Below are 20,027 nucleotides of genomic sequence, written 5' to 3'. Positions count from 1 at the left end.
CGAATGGATGTTTGGCAAACGATATTGTTCAGTAATGGAGGTTTCAAAACTCACCCTGTGTGACCGAACACTTATTCTTATAGGAGTTATCTCCCCGCATCCCCTTTTTCTTGTTATAGCAATATCTCTAAAACCGTATAAGATTTTTACAAACTCTTTTCACCAAATTGTTCGTCTACTCTTACGAATGATTTGTTTTACTTTCACTGAGGTGATCAGAAGACACATGGGAGTTATTTCCCTTTGAAAATTTAAAATAAACAATATGTTGGGTTTATTCATACAGTATAAGTTATAGAGGCCTAGTCTTTTGATATGAAGTCCTTGGTCCATATAAAGGAAATAAAGGTCAAGGTCAAAGGTCAAGGTCATGTTATAAATTTTTAATTTTGCTTGTTATCGTTATTCAAAAGAAACTATAACAGTTAATGATACCATGTGTTTGCCAAATTACTGTTTACAACAAGGGGCAACTTCAACCCGATTTAAGTCGGAGTGTTTTGGTCAACCCTTTTAGGAGTTTTCTCCCCTTTTGTATTTGAAATCGATATTTCTCTACAACCATACAAGTGATTGACCTGGGGTCTTTTGATTTGAGATCACTGACCTATGATCTTGAAATTGAGGTCAAGGTCAAAGGTCAACTTGACTTTCTAGATTTTGACCTTTGCTTTCAATTTGTTTTTGTTCATTATAAAACAATTAAGTCTTCTGCATATACCTATTAATCTTATTTTTCTATATCAGTTGAGGTACCAAATTACATCAACAAGGAGTGACCCTTTCTAACATCTTTTTCTAAATTTCATTCTTATTATTGAGGTGGAAAGACCTTCAATTGTTCTCTGAAGAATTGGTTTTTAATTTTGTTTATGTTTCTGTGTTTTGTTGACTATCATGTTCAAATTCATGGATTTTCCCCATTATTAACACAAATAGACCTCACTCATTCATCAAAAGCAAACAGGAGTATGCTGGTTACAGCCCAAACAAATGAGGCATTGTCAATCAGCTGACGTATTTTATATTCCTATTTTACCTAGGGTGTGTACTGTAATCATTTGAAGGTGTATAGTTGTATAACCAGCATGTAACTATTGTCCAAGGAGACATGTAAACAGGTTTTCTAATATCATTTGTGGTTAACAGAATACCTATAAATCATTTTATTTCATTTCATTCAGCAAAAAACTGTTCGCCAAAATGTTTAAGAATGTCAGACTATCCTGATCATCAATGTAGATTTGATTTTGATTTCGTGTTTTAATGCCACTGTTTTTGAGGCAGACTTGTTTTATTGGTGGAGGAAGCCGGAATGCCAAGAGAAAACAACAGAATTCAATAGGAAAACTGACAATCCTAGTCAATTAAAATTTGAGTCAAGTGTACCCTCAAGAGGGGGGTTTAAACGAACAACCTCAGTGTTGACTGGTTAGTAATTACAGTGGTAGCTACTTAGACCACTTGGCCGCTGATACCTCATCTATGTAGAATCAACTTCACTAATAATAAACAGTTAAAACATAAATGATAGTTTTCATAACGATTTATTACCATCAATGTAAACTTTATAAAGCAATGGCATAACAGAAAGAAGTTATTTTTTAAGTTACACAAATGTAAAGTTCTACATCAACCCTTTTCTCTACATAATAGACAACATTTTATGTATACTTATTTCTTAAAAATATTTGTTTTCCATTCTTAAAAGACCACCAAAAACAAAGACAAAGACCACTACTTTGATGTTTTGTGTATAGTAAAAATTCATTTTTATGTTGAACATCAATTTTACTTTTTCACTGATCAATTTTAAAACAATATTCAACAAGAGTACATGATTACAAGATAATTCCATTTCATTATTATCATTGTTTCAATGCTATGAAATAAATCTTTCACAAGTGGTTTAAAGTTCACACCACAATAAAAATGCATTAAATCTTTTAGTCAACTTCATGGCAAATTCTTCATCATTTTCCTCTTTTGAAGTTTCCTTTGGCTTTCTTCTTTGCTGATCCTTTTTGCTCTTCTTGCTGTAATAATAAAACTAACATAATAAGTTCTGGGTTGCTTTAAATTAGTAATTTCTATATAACCTTTACATGTTTATTAGCTTCTTTGTCTGCAACTTTTTTTCAAGTAATCATAATTGAAAAGATTACAAAATCAAAGTGCTTGTAAGCATAATAAAATTGAAGGATTGTATCCGTTGGAAGTAAAATTAAGTATTACATTGTATAAAGCATTGGTTGTAATTGCTTCAACTGCAATCCTAAGAAAAGGAAGATAACTGCAATTTAAAGATGACTTTAACAATAAATTAGAACAAATATTAAAATCCTGCACAATACAAAAGTTGTGTAATTTTCTTAACAAGTATAGCATCATTTTGTACTTAAATTTCTGAGCATATATTTCATTTGATAAATTTCTGGAAATGTTCATGGATAGGATATATAGAATGTTATAATGATCAATGCACTGTATATTGTATATCTCAAAGGTAATGATAAACATTAGAAGATTTAGATATCATGTCAGTATCATTGGGTTTTGATCTTTACCCACAAATCTTTACAAGTATTTAAAAGTAAAGTCCAATAATTGAATAAAAAATTTGTAAGGGTTCCGCGGAACCCAGTGTCTCGCCTACTTTTGCTGTAAATCGCAGGCTCAACCAAAATGAGAAAAAAAATCAATAAAAATATTCCTCTTGATACTATCTTATGATTGTAAGAAGCTTCTGTCCAAGTTTGGTAAAAATCTAGAATAGGTAATAAATCTAATAAATGTTTTGAAAACTTTAACTGCAGACTGTATGTAAAGTTAACTGTCCAAAAGAAAATCCAAGTCAATTTAAAAGTAAAATACAGAAAAAACATGAAAAATGGAGTTATCTTTTTACAAAATTTACTTCTGGATACTATCTTATGATCATAAATAAGCTTCTGTCCAAGTTTGGTACAAACCCAGGATAGTTTAAGAAAGTTATTAAAATCTTAAAAACTTCAACCACAGAGTGAATGTAATGTTTCCACGCAGAAAAACTAAGTCAATTTATAAGTTAAATAGGGAAAAAATGGAATTTTATTTTTACAAAATTTACTTCTGGATACTATCTTATGATCATAAACAAGCTTCTGTCCAAGTTTGGTAGAAATCCAGTATAGTTTAAGAAAGTTATTAAAATTTCAAAAACTTTAACCACAGAGTGAATATTTGTGGACGCAGCTGGCGCCGACGGAATGTAGGATCGCTTAGTCTCGCTTTTTCGACTAAAGTCGAATGCTCGACAAAAATCATATATTTTCAATGCAAGGAGAACATAAATCAATATGATGAGGACCATTTTACTCAAGAATCCATACTCTTGATACAAGGTCAAATGCTATGCAACATCTCTTTATTTTATTTTTGTATAGACAGAAAAGTATTTTATTACAGGACTTGGTCCCTGTTTTGATTTAACCTACCTTTCTCTTTGTACTTGTTGTAGACACGACAGAGAAAAAGGAATCCAGTCTGCCCTGTGTTGATCCCTGTTTAGCTTTCTGTAACTTTTTGATACCATTCCTTATTCTGTCTTCACTGTAATATATTTGTTTATTTAGACAGTACTAAATCTGAAGTTGTTTAAAATATGATAAATTTAATGAGAGATGGTTAACCACACATGTTGATGAATCCTTATATTTTGCTATTGTATGCATGGTACTTAATATTTATCCCAAATTCGATTATATTCTGATCTAAATTTCCTGTACAGTTTGTAATATGAAGTACAATTACACCATAACTTCCTATTCTTAATTGGCAATGAAATTACAACTTACAAAACCTCTTCTTATGATTAATTTTTCCTTGAACAATTTAAGAACAAACTGAAATTTGCAGAATTTCCATAAGTGCTATTACTTTTCAAATCATTTTTTAATCTGATAGTCATATAAGGGTGAAATAAATATTATGTTGAGTAAAAAGGTTTACAAAGGTAAATAAACTCATCATAGAAACCAGGACTAAATTTAGTATGCATGTTTGGTCTACAAAAGACTCACCAGTAACGCTCGAATCCAAAAAAGTTAAAAAGGCCAAACAAAAGTATGAGGTTGAAGAGCATTCAGAACCAAAATTCTTAAAAGTTTTGCCAAATCCAGTTTCAGTTGGTAAATACGGTATTAAATATACTCTATTTCCATTTTTTCACTCCTTTACTATATTCCTATACCTGTTTACCAAGTCAGAAATATGTCTGTTTTTAACTATTTGTATGATGTGTTTTCACTTTAAATTTTACTATTTGATTATGTAATTTTTGTTTTTTAGTTTTCCATTGATTTTTTTTATTATTATTCAACTTTTAATATTATTTACCTGAAATTTTTCTTGTTAACCATATAATCTACTAAAGCTTCCTCGTCAGGATCTGTCCATTTTAACTGGAAATAAAAATTATGGGAATAATATATAAAATTGACCAGACTGCTGAATAAATATGTAAGGCATCGGTATTTTTGTTTAACCCTTAACATTTTCTTTTTCATATATATTTTTTGCAGATATCTCCCTCAATACATGACATCAATGTGTGTGTCTGGGTTTTGTCAGGGAAAAGTTAAGGTTTCTACAGATTCTTTATTTTATACATAATTTGTCTAGTCCAGAACATCAAGTAAAATATGACTTACACATACATGAAAACTTAATGACTTATAAAAATACACAGTTAAAGTTAACCATAAAATCTGACCTTATATGGAAGAAAATTAAATCAAAGAAATGATTCACATTACTTTGTTGAAGGGGTTCAACTGACCTTATCGAATTTGTGCAATTTAAATCTTAGACCATTGTAAATAAGTCAAGTTAGTATGTGTTGTATTTCAGTATCATCTTTTGTTGGTGTCATCTAATGTTATTATAGGTTTTATATAGATCTTAACGTCATTCAATTAACCCTGTTTATTAAGCATTCCTGAAAAAAAATGGTTCTCCCAGGTGATTAAAACAGGAGTAACTGGTTGATCCTAGCTTTTGATGATATCCCTACACAAGGATGTTATATTCCATATTGTTTAAATACCATCCTTCTTTGTCAGGTACATATTGAATAAGGAGGAATGATGACACATACAGCTATTGTAACAGCAGTAATCCTTGCAAAGCCTATTAAAAATTTACTAAATGCAAGAACTTGTAAAGGATGGTGTCCCCCTGTTTAAAGTTATATAGTACTCACATCTAATGTTTCTGGGTCTGTAACTTCAGGTTCCTGAAACAAACGTCTTGCCTCCTGCAAAGTTAAAGTTTATGTTTATAATCCAAAAGAGGGACAACTTTTAAAAGTGCATTCGAAATCATTTGACTAACTAAAATCCATTCTGATAAAATTTCTTATGGACATATAAAAAGATATTTGATTCTATATGAGAAGCAAATTAAGATTTAAAGTGGGGAAATCTCTGAAAAAACTAATCAGTTATAACTACTTTCACACCACAATAAACAGGTATTTATAAATGAATCTGTGCATTTGCAATATGTGATTTTCCTTAATGTGTATATGTTTAAGTTACATATGGCAAATAATATTGTTCGATTTGAATTAGAAAATCATAAAAGTAAAGTTGATTTGAATCTATAACATACCTTGAACATCCAATCTTCTGGTACTGTGTATTTCTGTGGAGTAAAATTAAAATATTTAGTCAACAGCTGAAAGGAAAAGTTTAATATATGCACAGCCAACAGATGATCCAATAATCGGCCTTCTTTTACTTTAGGGGTCCCAACCCATAAAGGGCTATACTAATCTATTCTTAACCCCAAACCTTACCCTAACCCATACCTAAATTTAACACAAGCCCTAACCCTAAAACATAACTTTGACCTAAAACCTCCCCTAACCTAACATAACCATGAATGAACCTTAACTCTCAAGTATAGGGACCCTTAAAGTAAAAGAAGGCCCAATTATCCACACATATAGAAATGGAAAAATCGACTTTACCCTATAAGATCTCATTCTATACCAAATCAAATTAATCATCTGAAAACACTACTTCATTAATTTTAGACAATTCAAGGGCATCTCTTTAACCTTATGATATAAAAATTTAATCATATTCTTAAAGAAATGCATTATCAGGAAACCTTTTCCCTAATTTTGAAAAATTCCCAAAAAATTGTGGCCAGAATGAAAATCAAACTTGACAAACAGATAAAGCAGTAACGTTGTGTTTTCCTAATTTTTTTAAAGACAAATATAACAGGAAATTGTTCATATTTATCAAATTTATTCAAGCACCTTTATTTTTTCAATAAAAATAAGTCAAAGCATTAAAAGAACTTTTCTTTTCTAATATAACTATTCAACATACCAAATTGTATTCATCTTACACATGATCATTGACCTTGACCTTAAAGATTTTTGATTCAAATAGAGAAGATTTTATCTGATGTAGCATCTTCGGGGTAACAACTTTTATACTTAAAAAGCTGAAACTTTGTTAGCATAATTTATGATTTGTTTTCTGAGATGAGGTTGAGCTAATACCAAGACAAACGAACCACATTCAGTATGTGTCTGTCCCAATTCAGAAGCCTGTAATAGTGGTTGTAGTTGGTTGATGTGTTTTTGTTAATTTTTTATACATAATTAGACCATTAATTTTCATTGTTTGAATTGTTTTACATTGTCCTTTCAGGGCCTGTTATAGCTGACTGCGGTAATGGCTTTGCTTATTGTTGAAGGAAGTATGGTGACATCATAGTAGTTAATTTCTGTGTTATTTGGTCCCTTGTGGAGAGTTGTCACATTGGCATTCATACCACATCTTCTTTTGTATATTAGTTGTTATTTTGACCATGTTACCTTGCTGTCTAGATGTTTGAGGATTTCTTCTATACTATGATGCTGTTTGACTAAATCATACGCCCTCTTTGGTCCGATTCCTCTGATTGATTCACAGTAATCACACCCCAGTAAAATACATAGATCAATAAACTGAAATTACAAATATCAAGCAATTAAACAACTAAAACATTAACTCACAGAAGCTACCAGAAAATATAAATTTAATATTCGATTCTCTATTGAATGAAAATTTCACTGACAAAACAAAGAGGCAACTTTACTCTGGCAATTGTCAGACATATCTGAATGCTTATCATTACAATGCAATGAATTTTTTTTTTATAAAATATATAAATATATATACATAAAATACAAAATTCACTGAATATTTTAAATACCTCATCTTTGTTCATTCCTAATTCTTCCAAAACTTTCTGATAATGAAATTCTTTTATTGGTAATTTTCTGAAATATAGATATAACATGTAGATAAATATCCTCATGAAAATGAATGAAAATATTGAAAGCAACTAAGACTTATTGTGACAACATAAGAAAATGTTATCTGTAATTACAATAACTTTAAATATCTTTGATCCTGACCAAAAATATAAAATTCAAATTTATTTGAGTCATTTATCTAAAGTTTATCTTGTATTGAAGGCATCTCAATTGATGGCTGGTGCTCATACACTTTACAAGGTCAACTGTATTTCCATTCTCTATGCTTGCAAAACAATTCAGTGTCATTAATGATGTCTGATAAGTGTAAATAAATGTAAAATTAAACTATCTTTGAGTAGATCTTAAATGTTATTTTAATGTTATGGTCAATGGTGGACTCTTTCTCATTTGAATTGTTTTATTTTGTCTTATTGGGGCCTTTTGTAGCTGACTATGCGGCATGGGCTTTGCTCATTGTTGAAGGCTGTACGCTTATCTATAGTTGTTAATGTCTGTTTCATTTTGGTCTCTTGTGGACAGTTGTCTCATTGGCAATCATGCCACATCTTCTTTTTTATATTTATAGTTGCCCTCAAAGACAATTTATGAAAGGTACCTTGCTTCAGCAACTGTTAGATTTCTCAACTGTACACTGGTACCAAACGTTAGAGCATCCATATCCTCGGTACCAGTAGCGTATACTTTACCAGCTTTAACTAACACAGCACACTGAGCTTCAGCCTCACCAGGAGCCTACAATACAATTATTATCTTACACAAACTTGGCTCATATTTTATTTTCTCTGTTTTAGGTCATGGGCATTAGTTGGTTTTCCATCTAGTGGGAGAATAGGGTATAAGAAAACAACCCATATATGGACCATAATTTGCTATTGGGCTCCGTTTCCTATAACTATAGAAAAGTGATAAAATGTGAATTACTGTAAGAAAAGTTGCAACTACATCTAAAGATGCCATTATTTTTATCAACATACAAGTGTATGCTACTCTTCCATAGAAAAAAAATTAAAATGTACAAATTTCAAAGATTCTACAACTGTATTTTTGTGTCGTTTCTCGCGTTACTTATTGCTTCCGAAGAGCATAACGCTGACTGATTTATAGATAATCGTCACCGGTAAATTCGTTACTTTTGCTTTCAAATAACAAAGAACATCGACCAATAAGAATAGTGAGAAGAAAATGCTGAGAACTAAAAGTATTTATGTAGCAGATGTAAGAACAGTGGCGTGATTTGTGTGTCCGATTTCGTAACGCAATTTTTAGATGATGTAATCTGCTTTGTTGTAATAGAATTCTTAAAAACAATATGCAAATATGAACTCTCGCGAGATGTTCAAACAGGTAAATCCGAGATGATTTACATTCTTGTTTTGATCTTCGTAATAATTAAGTAAGAAAATTACGTTGTCGTTATGCGTTACATTTCACACGAAAAAGAAGTCCAGTTATTTATTAAAATTGTTTTTGTCCTTAAGTTCAAACCATTTCCGGTCATACGTGAAACACGTGACTACCATGTGATAACGCCATTACAACCGGATGTACGAAATACTAGGTCTAAACATTGTTTTTGTTTCCAACGGGATGTTAGCAAACATAATCTGTAGACTTGTTTCGTCTTGTTTAAAAGAGGAAAATACAATTGTCAAAGAGATTGCGCCGGTGGTCTGTTATTTTTCCTATGTGCATAATGTTACATACGATCCTGTGTGAAAATAAATGCCCAATGACTTGACAAAATCGATTTCATATTTGACAGACGTTAGAGCACACTTCGTTTCCCGATAATGACGTGAAGAGTCCTTGGAAAAATCAATCGAAATTACGTCTCTTAGCATTGTACCAATGCTCGTTGGATTGATTTAACTTCAGCAGTAAATATTACTGGATATTTTAGGTGAATAAATATAATTTAATAACAAATACATGTTAATATACCGTTACACATAGAATGTACAAAGTTGGAATCCTGTCACAGTTTTTAATTAATATTTTTTATTCATGTTCTGCAAACACTTATCAGAAACGTAATAAACTTGTCAAAGGAGAAGTAAACTTTTACCATGCATGACTTGAAAGGAAGTACTTTATTGATTTTAGCCCACTAAAGTAGGTTAAAATGTGGAAACCATGTAGATGGTGTACAGGTCACAAGTATCACATTGTGCATATTTTAAAGATTTAAATTCCAAGTTTAAAGTTTTTTTCTTTACTGGATTTAAAGAATGTTACATTCATGACATTGCCAATGATTTGGAATAAATTGTATATAACTGGAATATCAAAACCAAATATAAATACATTTTTTTGCTTAAACATCAAGATACAACGATTATGGTATCCTGTATCAATGGAGAAAATATGGAAAATTCTGAATAAATTGTACTAATTGTTTTCAAAACAAGCACATATTTAGGAGTTTTATAATACTGTTACATTTAAGATGGATTTTAAGAAAAAGTATACTGTTCAGATTATTTTAAGCAGATTTTGCAATAAAATAAAACTAAAAAAATGCTTTCGGTTTCTTATGGTTTCCTGTCAGGTTTAAAAAAACTTTAATATAACATTGAAAATAGATTTTAAATATTAACATGAAGCAAGTAACACTAGTAATGGTGTTTATTTATGCCTTTTGAATTATATTGTGCAAAATAAAGAAAATAAAGATTGGTTTCCTGTTTGGTTTCATGTCACGTAAACGGTGAATCAAAATGTATTAATTTTTTCTCGAAAAACTCAATTGTTCCATTCATACTATTCTAACACCAACACAACCCACAAAATAAAAGTTAAAATTTTAGAACTTATAAAAAAGGATACAAAAAGAAACCAAAGGCCGAATACCAAATTATGGTCCATATATAGATCATATTTTCAGAGATCAGCTTAGATTCCAATATATATGGGTTGTTTTCTTCCCTAACTAGATGGAAAACCAACAAATATAAGTATAAACAAACTTCTATAATAAATCAACCTGTATTTTTTTAAGGTTCTACCTTTCCATAAGATCATATATATTCTGAGTCTGCTCCCGTCTTTTCAAAGGATTTTAAAACCTTTTTTGTGGCTCTTCAATGACAAACAAATGCTATGCAAGATGGAAGTTGTAAATAAAGGTTAAAAAATATACAGAATTTTATTTTATAGTTTATGAAGGATATCAAATTATTCTTTTCAATAGTTTGGATATCTGTTAGAACGTTCCTATTGATTAATAAGAATAATCTGACTAAACTAAAGTACTTTAGAGTTGTCCATTATAAACATATATATAACTGTTATTCAAATAATGCAGGACTTTATCTATATAGTATTTAAATTAATCTTATATTATCTCTACCTCTATAAATGGGACTCCCATCAACTTCAACAGTTCTTTACACTCCTCATTGTGCTGCTTTGAAACTTTCACCAGACGACGATTGAATTTTTCTATGTTTTCTTCATCTCCTGTAAATTGTAATAACCTTTATTAGGCTTAAATTAAAATATTGATTGTTTGCCCTTTACCGACCGACCCTATAAATTCGTTGCGCCTGAAAATCTTTTATTTGTATTTACCAGCAAGATTTTATTTTATTTTATTTTTTCGTTCCTACCAAATATCTTATATTTGTATTTTCCGCTCAAAACTATTTTATCCGGAATTCTCAGGTTTTATCTTCAACGTATAAGGTCCAGTCCGGTTGGTATCACCTGAGCGTTTGACACGAACACTTGCATTTGAAGTTTCAAAGCATTTGTTTGAAATCGATGTTTAGCATGTGAACGCTTCCTGAAATCATGATATGACGTACGCTACTCTGTATCTTTATACTTAAAGAGCAGGGTTCATTTACAAATAAGTTCGTTTGATACAAAATTATCAACGTGTGTACAAACTAATTTGTAAACGGACGTTGTATTCTATGCAGGGATGGCCTTTTGTGATCCACAGATCAGGATGATTATGTCAACGATGCCGCTACATTATTTATATCTGATATGAATCAAAAGAGACAAAACCCTGTAAAGTGGAGAATATCTGGCAGTAAAATCGCCAAGTTTTCCATACAGATCATTTATAAATGCGATGTAAAAAACGTGACAATTGTCAAAGTTTTAAGTCTTGTAGCATTTTTATTGGAAACAAAGGTACGTAGTACAGAATATAAGTGCAAGTTCAAACTCTTCAAAGTTCCAGGCATATAAACGTTGAAGATATGCGGCACAGCTCTATATTTTGATATTTGAAAACAAAATAGTACTGTGCATATGAATTAGCTTCACATTCTACTTGATATATTTTTTTTAACTAATAGTCCCAGAAAACTTATTTGACTGTTATTAAAGTGAGAGGGTTAGCGCTATAGAACCAGGTTTAATCCACCATTTTCTACATTTGAAAATGTCTGTACCAAGTCAGGAATATGACAGTTCTTGTCCATTCGTTTTTGATGCGTTTTGTTTTTTGATTTTTTGCCATGTGATTATGGACTTTCAAAATTGATTTTCCTCTGAGTTCAGTATTTTTGTGATTTTACTTTTTGCAAAAACAAAACGGACACAAATGTCAGACATATGCAGAGTTTGTATCTGTAAAATAAAATATTATACCTACCTGCCTACCCATGACAAATAATATACCGAGCCAAGTTATTTTTTTGGGGAAAAAAATAAAATATTTTACCTACCTACCTACCCTGTTTCAAAACATAGGGTCGGAAAAGGGCAAACAAACAATATTTTAATTTAGGCCTTAAATGAATTATTGATTTATGTGTAGGTCTGGGTTTTTTTTTAAATATAAGTCAAAACTAGACAAAGGGAGATAACTCTGTTTTGTAAAGACATCATTGATAATTTTGTATATATATTTTCTATATTGCTCAATTTATAATTCTCTTGACAAGATTAACATCCTTTTGTATCTTGAATATCTGCAAACTTTACCCTCAAAAGAATGTCAGATTCAGTAAGAAAGCACATTAATGTGGGTAGGAACCAATTTTTTCAAGAACCTTGTTCCATAACTCTTAAAATGAACTGATTCTACAACTGTAAGAATAAATACAGAAATCACTATTGAAGCTAAACAAATGTATATATAAAAAAGATGTGGTATGATTGCCAATAAGACAATTGTGCATAAGTAAATTTGATTAGTATTGCACAATATGGGAGAAAACGTCAATTGCTCCCTGACATTTCTGAGTTCTGCAACATCTTGAACTACTGTCAGAATAGACTACTTTCGAGTTCATCCGTCACCAGCAAAAACTCGTCAATTATGCACGCCTTTATGACGTCTTTTACCAGATAAAGGGGGTAGCCTGTATCCCTGCACAGTTTACGTTCATCAAGCTTCTTAGTGATCGTCTTTGTGCAGGATAAACTAGAAATAATGATTGCTCTGTAGGTACTTACTGACAATTCCCTAATGACAGCAGTGTTGATTGTCAATTTTGAGAATTCAATTTGCCGATTAATTTCGTACAATATAGAATTATAGTTTTCCAACCACTTGCTGAACATTGAAATGGAAGTGACGACACCCCTAAACGCACAAATGACTTTCACCAGAGTTTTGGACGGAAATGCATCGAATTCGAAAGTTGTCTATTAAAACAATGAAAAATAACAAATTTGGAATGGCAGTCTATAATTCAATTCTACAATGAAAAATAATCAATACTTAGCTGACAAATGTTTATCAACTAATAAATACAACAATAATCTTAATGAAAACCCTGCTTGCTACATTTATGATACTTGTTACATTGCTTTTCTCATTTTTTAAAACTCCATGGCATAATGAAACTTACAAAAATGTATTGCAGTTTTTAGGATTATGTTACTTTATTTTATATTAATTTAACAATATACCTGCTTCCTCTGCTTTCTCTAATGCTTTCTGTGCTTCCTCTCTTCTTTCTTTCCTTTTTTCTAACTGAAAGGAACATCCATATATGTTTTAACAAGGTATTACTTTCAGTAGTGTAATTTAAGGTTAGTACTTTATACGGAACTATATATATAGAAAGCATTGTTAGTGAGACTATCCACCAAAGACGGGTTTTTAACAATTTGCAAAGTGTTTTTGATTTTGAGTACTAATATACTAATTCCTCTACTTTTGACAAGTTCACATAAAATCCAGTGTTTCCGTTATGCCTCGGAGCACTCTGGCCTTTAATAATTTCTTCTTCTGTCTAAATATCAAAGACTTAATTGGGCAATTTGGTATCTATCCAAATGTTAATTTTTGCAAAAATTTCATAAAAAAAAATTCTCTCAGATAAATATCTTCACTTATACATAAATAATGTACTTATACGTTGACATAAATAATATGTGTAGCAGGAAGCCTCGTCTCTCTCACACTATCACATTCCCATGTTCAATGAACTGCAATATATGGATCAAAACTCTAATATGGGATATATTTTGAAAAGTTCATCTAATAATGAATGAAAATACATCCTAACACCATGAACACTATACAAAATTCATGTGTCTAAAGAACATGTGATCATACTTAGACATTCTCATCAGTAAACAACATTGACCAAGAACATGAACCTGATACCTGGAATGGTACAGTCAAGGACATTCTTAACACTCAGTCTTTACACAAGATTTTTGACTTTCTGAAGGACCACTTTTCAGCAGAGAATTCAAAGGGTTATAATAATGTACCCTCCGTTTTTAAACTAAGATTTGAACCATTGGACCTAAAAATAACTTGCTCTAAATAATCATACATCACTTTCTAGATTAATATTATTCTGCCTTACCTCCCCTGATTTCATGTCTGGGGGTTTGCCATCAAATACATAGACAGGTTTTATGCCATGTTCTAACATTCTGATTGACCTGTAGAACATACCCATCAGATGACTAAAAATGAAAAAAAAACATATTCTAACATTTTCAAACAATATCTATATCTTATAAATTGTAGCCTAAATGTTTCTACCTTTTTTTTTTTATTTATATTATTTTACATGTTATACACATGCTCAATATCCATGCTTCTTCACTGATTTTTTTCTAAGGTGACAATTGTTTCACTACAGCTCCAAAACACAGCAATTAATTAGCTTCCATATTTTCACAGCATAACAGACCAAGAGCAAAAAAAATTAACGAAATGTTACCTTTACTGCCTGGGGAAATTTAATTAAGAATCTTGACCCAGCTCCAACTTACATTTAAGTATAAATTAAATCCAATTTGAGTTTTGATTTATTTCTGTAGGCATAGTAATGGCATCTAATAATACCCCTTTGTCAAGGAAAAATATTTTAAAATTCATTCTCTTTATAGTTGCTGACCTTGTTGTTTCACCATCTTCATTCATCAACTGGCTGCCATCTTGTCGGACAGCTATAAGGAACTGGTAGATACACATGGAGGCATCAATAGCAACTTTTCTTCCTACAAAAAAAACAGGTGTACAGAGTTACAAAATGTAGATGAAATAACTTTCCAAAGAGCTATTGAAGGTAAAATCAAGAAGTATATATATTAAAAAAATACAAAAATAAACACATGTTCTGTGTTGACATCCACATATGAAGAGATGTGACAAAAAATCAATGTTTTGATAAATCAAAGAGCTGATACATGTAGCTACATAAAGCCATTCTGTTTATTCCAAATTAACTTTATTTTAAAGGCATTCCCAAAATTATTGCACCTTTAAAGAACTGTGAAAATTGGTAAGAGCGTTTTGGAGTTAATGTCTGACATGTTGGCAACGGAGGGACAGGTAGACAATGGTATACCATAAATGTCCCCTTAATGAGCATATAAAACACGCCAGCTCAAGCCAGACTGCTTTATACCTTTCTATCTATATCTTTCAGTCCTTTAATAAGCCAATGGCTTCTACTGATCCCTGATCTTGGAATGTATATATAGCAATGCAATTTCTCATCTCATAATAATCGCATAATAATATATAAATATATCTTATACTTATAAAAATAGAACTTATTCAGGTGTCCACAGCTCATTAATTAACATAAACATATAAATTTATGTGGGTTCCAATTCTCGCCATCCGAAGTCGACTTAAAATCATTCAAAGTCTTTGATAAATCTCCATTTCCATTCTAAATTTTATTTGCTTGAAGTGTTTAAAATGATTTGAACATGTTCATAATTTATTGTGACTGTCTATTTGAAAAGTTTTTGCATCAAGTCCAGGTCACATCTAAACGGAAAGCAAAAACTGACGCCTAACTGATAGCGTTCTTTCAAACTGTTTAGGTCAATTAGACATCCGTTTTTTATCTGTTACCTGTTATCTGTCTGATGAACGTCCATTTTATCCATTGACGTCCATCCTCTCCTTTTGAAAATTTTGAGAATGTTCAACCGATGCAATGTCCGGTGTACATCCTACAGTGTCTGCGCATACCGGAAATTTTCAAATTGCTGTTCGTAGGCTACATATATCCGCATCCGGTTTTATAATAAAATGGCATTGGATAGAGAATGAAACATGAAATATATACGGAAATTATCGATACTATGGCATTATGGGGATATATGATTCGTGTATATTTCAAGTTTCATTCCCATACTGATGGCATTTTATTATAAAACCGGATGTGGGAACACGTAGCCTACAAAAGGCAACTTAAATATTCATACCCCACTCAAGTAAGCACAGACACTGCCTTGCATTTTAACAAAGTAAATGTAGATGCTTTACACATTGTTAAAACATGGCTCTCTATTTTCACCTTTTTGAAAATAAAGTATAATATGAGATCTTAAATCGGATTGAAATTAAAAGCGATAAGGTGTATGGCAGATTAAAAATAAATAGATTTAAGGGGAGGGGCTTATGTTGTATTGTTATATGTATAACCGACTTTACATAAATCTTTTATGCTTCATTATGGGGGACCATTTAAAAATTATCTAGCTCAACAACACTCTGGTCAATAAATACTGTTTTTTAAATGAATCGCACCAAAATAATTCTTTATCTCTTGTTCTTTCATACAGCCAGGAGCATGATCACCAAGCAATTTTGTCAATCCTAAAATTCCCATGATTTAGCAACTTGAACTACCAGTAAAAAATAAAGTGATGAGTTAGCAGCTTTCCCGCCAAATAAACAAAAACAAAGATTTACGGGAACCAGTTCTTTCTAATTAGTTACGAATAAAAAACAATGTTAAAACTTGTTGTCTGAATCTATTTCATTCAACATGGGAATGCAGTATAATTATTTGATAAAAATAAAACAATTTGAAATGAAGAAATATATTCGATTTTTTGGCTAAAATGCTCTTGCTGGAATTTTGTACAGTATATCTGTTGACCAACAAAAAGTTTGTAAAAATATAACAACACAACGTTCTTCATAAATAATAACAAATAAGCTTTATTTAGAGTCGGCAAAGTATACAAGCAGTGACAACATATCTCTAATGAGCTCATTTGCAACATACAGACTTTTCTTTTTTTTTCAATATTTTAACCGACATACAAGACATATATAACAATACAACACACACATGCAATCAATTGCACAGCACGAAATGAAGTACTAAAAACATGCATGGTGATAAATTATAAGCAGAACATAAGCATAAAAAAAAACAGGTATTAAAGCTAAAAGCATATAAGTGTAAACCGGCGACACATGTTTTTTTTGTCGTCAATTAAATCTATCAAACATTTTTTTCTATTACATTGTAAGTGGTTTTGATTCCGGCAGTGCACTTTATCCGGAGAAAAAAAAAACAGAATTCTTAATGATTTATAATCCATGCACCAACAAAAAAAATCATTAGTTTTTTGTATCCGGTCCAGTGTAAAGCATCCACCAGTCATCAAAAAGTTCTAAAAAGTTTTTTTTTAAAGGAAATATGATATATAAATTTGGGCTTATAAAATTGATATTTTTTTTGGTGTACTAATTTGAAACTTGCATTTTCATCCAAGGAATGTTCACGCTAGTGTTTTTGAACCAGGAATTATTACACTAGTGTTTTGAACCTGGAATTATTACACTAGTGTTTTTGAACCTGGAATTATTACACTAGTGTTTTTATACCGGAATGATTGCACTAGTTATGTTATAACGGTATTGATTATACTAGTGCTTTACTGATTCATACATTGATGAAGTGTTTTATTTAGTACTAATTTTGAACACACCATAACACAATAAGGCCTATTAACGAGTACGATTTAAATAGTGTATCTATGCAAATCTATAAAATCATATGCTTTTGAATTACTACTAATTGTAATAATTATATATACTGGATTGCCGATTTTCTCGATTTGGTCGACATGAATTTGAAATAATATCCTTTATGCCAATATCAAAGGATTCTTCCATAATTGAAACTTTCTGTGAGAACAAATTTGCAATTTGGTTTATATCAAGTTCTATGACTCGATCATTGTTGTAAATATTTTAAGTTTTAAAGATTTCTTCATGAATTATCATCATCATCTGATCATCAATATAATTCGCTAGATTGACTCAGATCAATCAAACTGGTTCCTTGAAAATCAATCTAATTTTAACCCATTTCAAAATGTATGTAGACAATAAACCGGTCTAATATAAACAAAACAACGATATCAAGATCGAAACTTTTGAATTTTTGAAATATAAAGGCTTTTCTTCCTTAGGAATAAATTACCTTAGCTGTATTTTGCAAACCTTTTAGGAATTTTGGTCCTTAAAATGCTCTTAATTTAATTCAACTTCGTACTTTATTTGGCCTTTTTATTTTTTTGGATTCGAGTGTCACTGATTAGTCTTTTGTAGACGAAACGCGCGTCTTTTTGGTACTCAAAGCTCTTCGACATTTGGCCTTTTTAGCTTATTTGGATTCGAGCTTCACTGTTGAGTCTTTTGTAGACGAAACGCGCGTGTATTGCGAAAATACAAAATTTAATCCGGGTATCTATGATGAGTTTATTTCACACTATATACATCCAATATTCTCTGGTTAAAAAAACATTTATCCGTAATAAATACTTGGTGGAATGAAAGTTTAAGCTAGCCCTTTCAGCTGATGATTATAGTTTGTGTTTATGACCCAGGTTAGAAACATTAGAACAACGTCCCATTGAGTATGTGCATGTCCCCTTAATCGGTGATTCAGTGGTTTTATTTTACAAGTATAAAAAAAGAAGATGTAGTATGATTGGACATGTATATTAAAATGAATAAAAAGTTCATTAGAGTGCAACCTGACTATAATTGATCCAACTTTTTGTGTACTATACATACGTGGATATCTATTTTTCTTTTTTTTTTTCTTTTTGGGCTGCTTGTTTGTTATCTATATCAACCACACTTGCAATAAAATGCATTAGTATTAAAAAAAAAATACTATAGATTCTTTATCTACGTATTCTTTAAGAACTTAAATAGTTCTCGTTTAACTTTCTTTTTTTTTTTTTATCTCATTGTTTGTATTGTATTATGAAAAAATTATTGATGTTGTAATGTTTATGCCCTTTGGGGCCCATAATTGGAAAATAAAATATCTTATCTTATCTTATCTATACTATCTAATGTACATTGGTTTAATGGTACAGCCAGCCAGATAGTCTTATTGTACACTATAAAAAAAAGAAAATGAGGTGGTATGATTGCCAATGAGACAACTGTCCACAAGAGACCAAACTGACATAGAAATTAACAACTATAGGTCACCGTACGGCCTTCAACAATGAGCAAGTCCATACCGACCGTGCGATGGCTGAAAAGCCAGTCAATGTCGTTAAACACTTCCATCAACAAGCCCATACCACAAAGTCAGCTCATAAAAGGCCCCGAAATTAATGACAATGTAAAACCATTCAAACGAGAAAACTAAAGGTCTTATTAATGTACAAAAAATGAACGAAAAACAAATATTTAACACATAAAAAAACGACAACCACTGAATTACAGGCTCCTGACTTGGGACAGACACATCTATACATAATGTGGCGGGTTAAAACATGTTAGCGAGATCCCAATCCTCCACCTAACTTGGGACAGTGGTATCACAGTTCAACATAAGAACGAACTGTAAAAATCAGTTGAAAAAGGCTTACAATGTAACTCATAAGATGGAAAAAAGTGGACGTGGCCGGATACTTAAACATCGCAACAACAAAAAGACAATAGGAACAGATCTGAGAGTACCTGACAACTAGTTCAAAAGCCACTAACAACTAATAAAAAAATCGTGCATTTTAGACTAAATTATCATTCCGTACACATCCAACATCCTATGGATTTAGTGTAAGGACGTCATATACAGTCAGAGAAAAATATGACCTTGTGCAATACCATGATACAGGTATCGACAGATTTTAAACTAACATGCTTTAACTTTATACTAAACCAATATAAGTAAATGAGGTCAAAATAATGACATTTAAATGGATATGTATTGTCTTTACTTTGATATTTATAATAGACAGATTAAACAGTTATAGCTTGAACTTGATGTCGCAGTTATTGGACGCTAGTTCAATGCCAATAACAACTAATTAAACACAATAGAATAGAATAATATAATGATGTATGCGTCTTGTTAATCGAAAATGAATACTGTAACAAACTTATTCTAATAGGTTGCCTATTCAACATTCAGTGGTTGGATAACATATGAAGGCATGCCTAGATAAAATGTGACTACTGTTTTTCTTCAGAAATCTAAAAACAGACTTA

The 20,027-nt window shown here is 31.1% G+C and overlaps 1 protein-coding gene across 1 annotated transcript; it reads right to left on the bottom strand.

The window, feature by feature from the left end:
- Positions 1 to 1,528: 1,528 nt before the first annotated feature.
- On the bottom strand, positions 1,529 to 16,467 carry LOC134720607 (flap endonuclease 1-like). Its single transcript, XM_063582960.1, has 13 exons — positions 16,302 to 16,467; positions 14,650 to 14,752; positions 14,110 to 14,212; positions 13,199 to 13,262; positions 10,674 to 10,783; positions 7,920 to 8,056; positions 7,258 to 7,324; positions 6,878 to 7,009; positions 5,653 to 5,685; positions 5,243 to 5,296; positions 4,378 to 4,442; positions 3,477 to 3,591; positions 1,529 to 2,036 (listed from the first exon to the last, which is right to left on the bottom strand). The coding sequence occupies exons 1-13, from the start codon at positions 16,381 to 16,383 to the stop codon at positions 1,974 to 1,976; spliced, it is 1,128 nt and encodes a 375-aa protein (XP_063439030.1). The 5' UTR covers positions 16,384 to 16,467; the 3' UTR covers positions 1,529 to 1,973.
- Positions 16,468 to 20,027: the final 3,560 nt, after the last annotated feature.

The sequence above is a fragment of the Mytilus trossulus genome, chromosome 6 (assembly GCF_036588685.1).
Source record: "Mytilus trossulus isolate FHL-02 chromosome 6, PNRI_Mtr1.1.1.hap1, whole genome shotgun sequence".
Lineage (NCBI taxonomy): Eukaryota > Metazoa > Mollusca > Bivalvia > Mytilida > Mytilidae > Mytilus > Mytilus trossulus.
This window is presented reverse-complemented; position numbering and strand designations above follow the sequence as displayed.

Bases quoted from the DNA above. Each gene is read 5' to 3' on its own strand.
- LOC134720607 (XM_063582960.1), bottom strand. From the start codon at position 16,383: ATGGGAATTTTAGGATTGACAAAATTGCTTGGTGATCATGCTCCTGGC. The intron at 10,784-13,198 runs GTATATTGTTAA...TACAATTTACAG, and splicing joins AGAGAAAGCAGAGGAAGCAG to GAGATGAAGAAAACATAGAA. The intron at 5,297-5,652 runs GTATGTTATAGA...TTAACTTTGCAG, and splicing joins CAGAAGATTGGATGTTCAAG to GAGGCAAGACGTTTGTTTCA.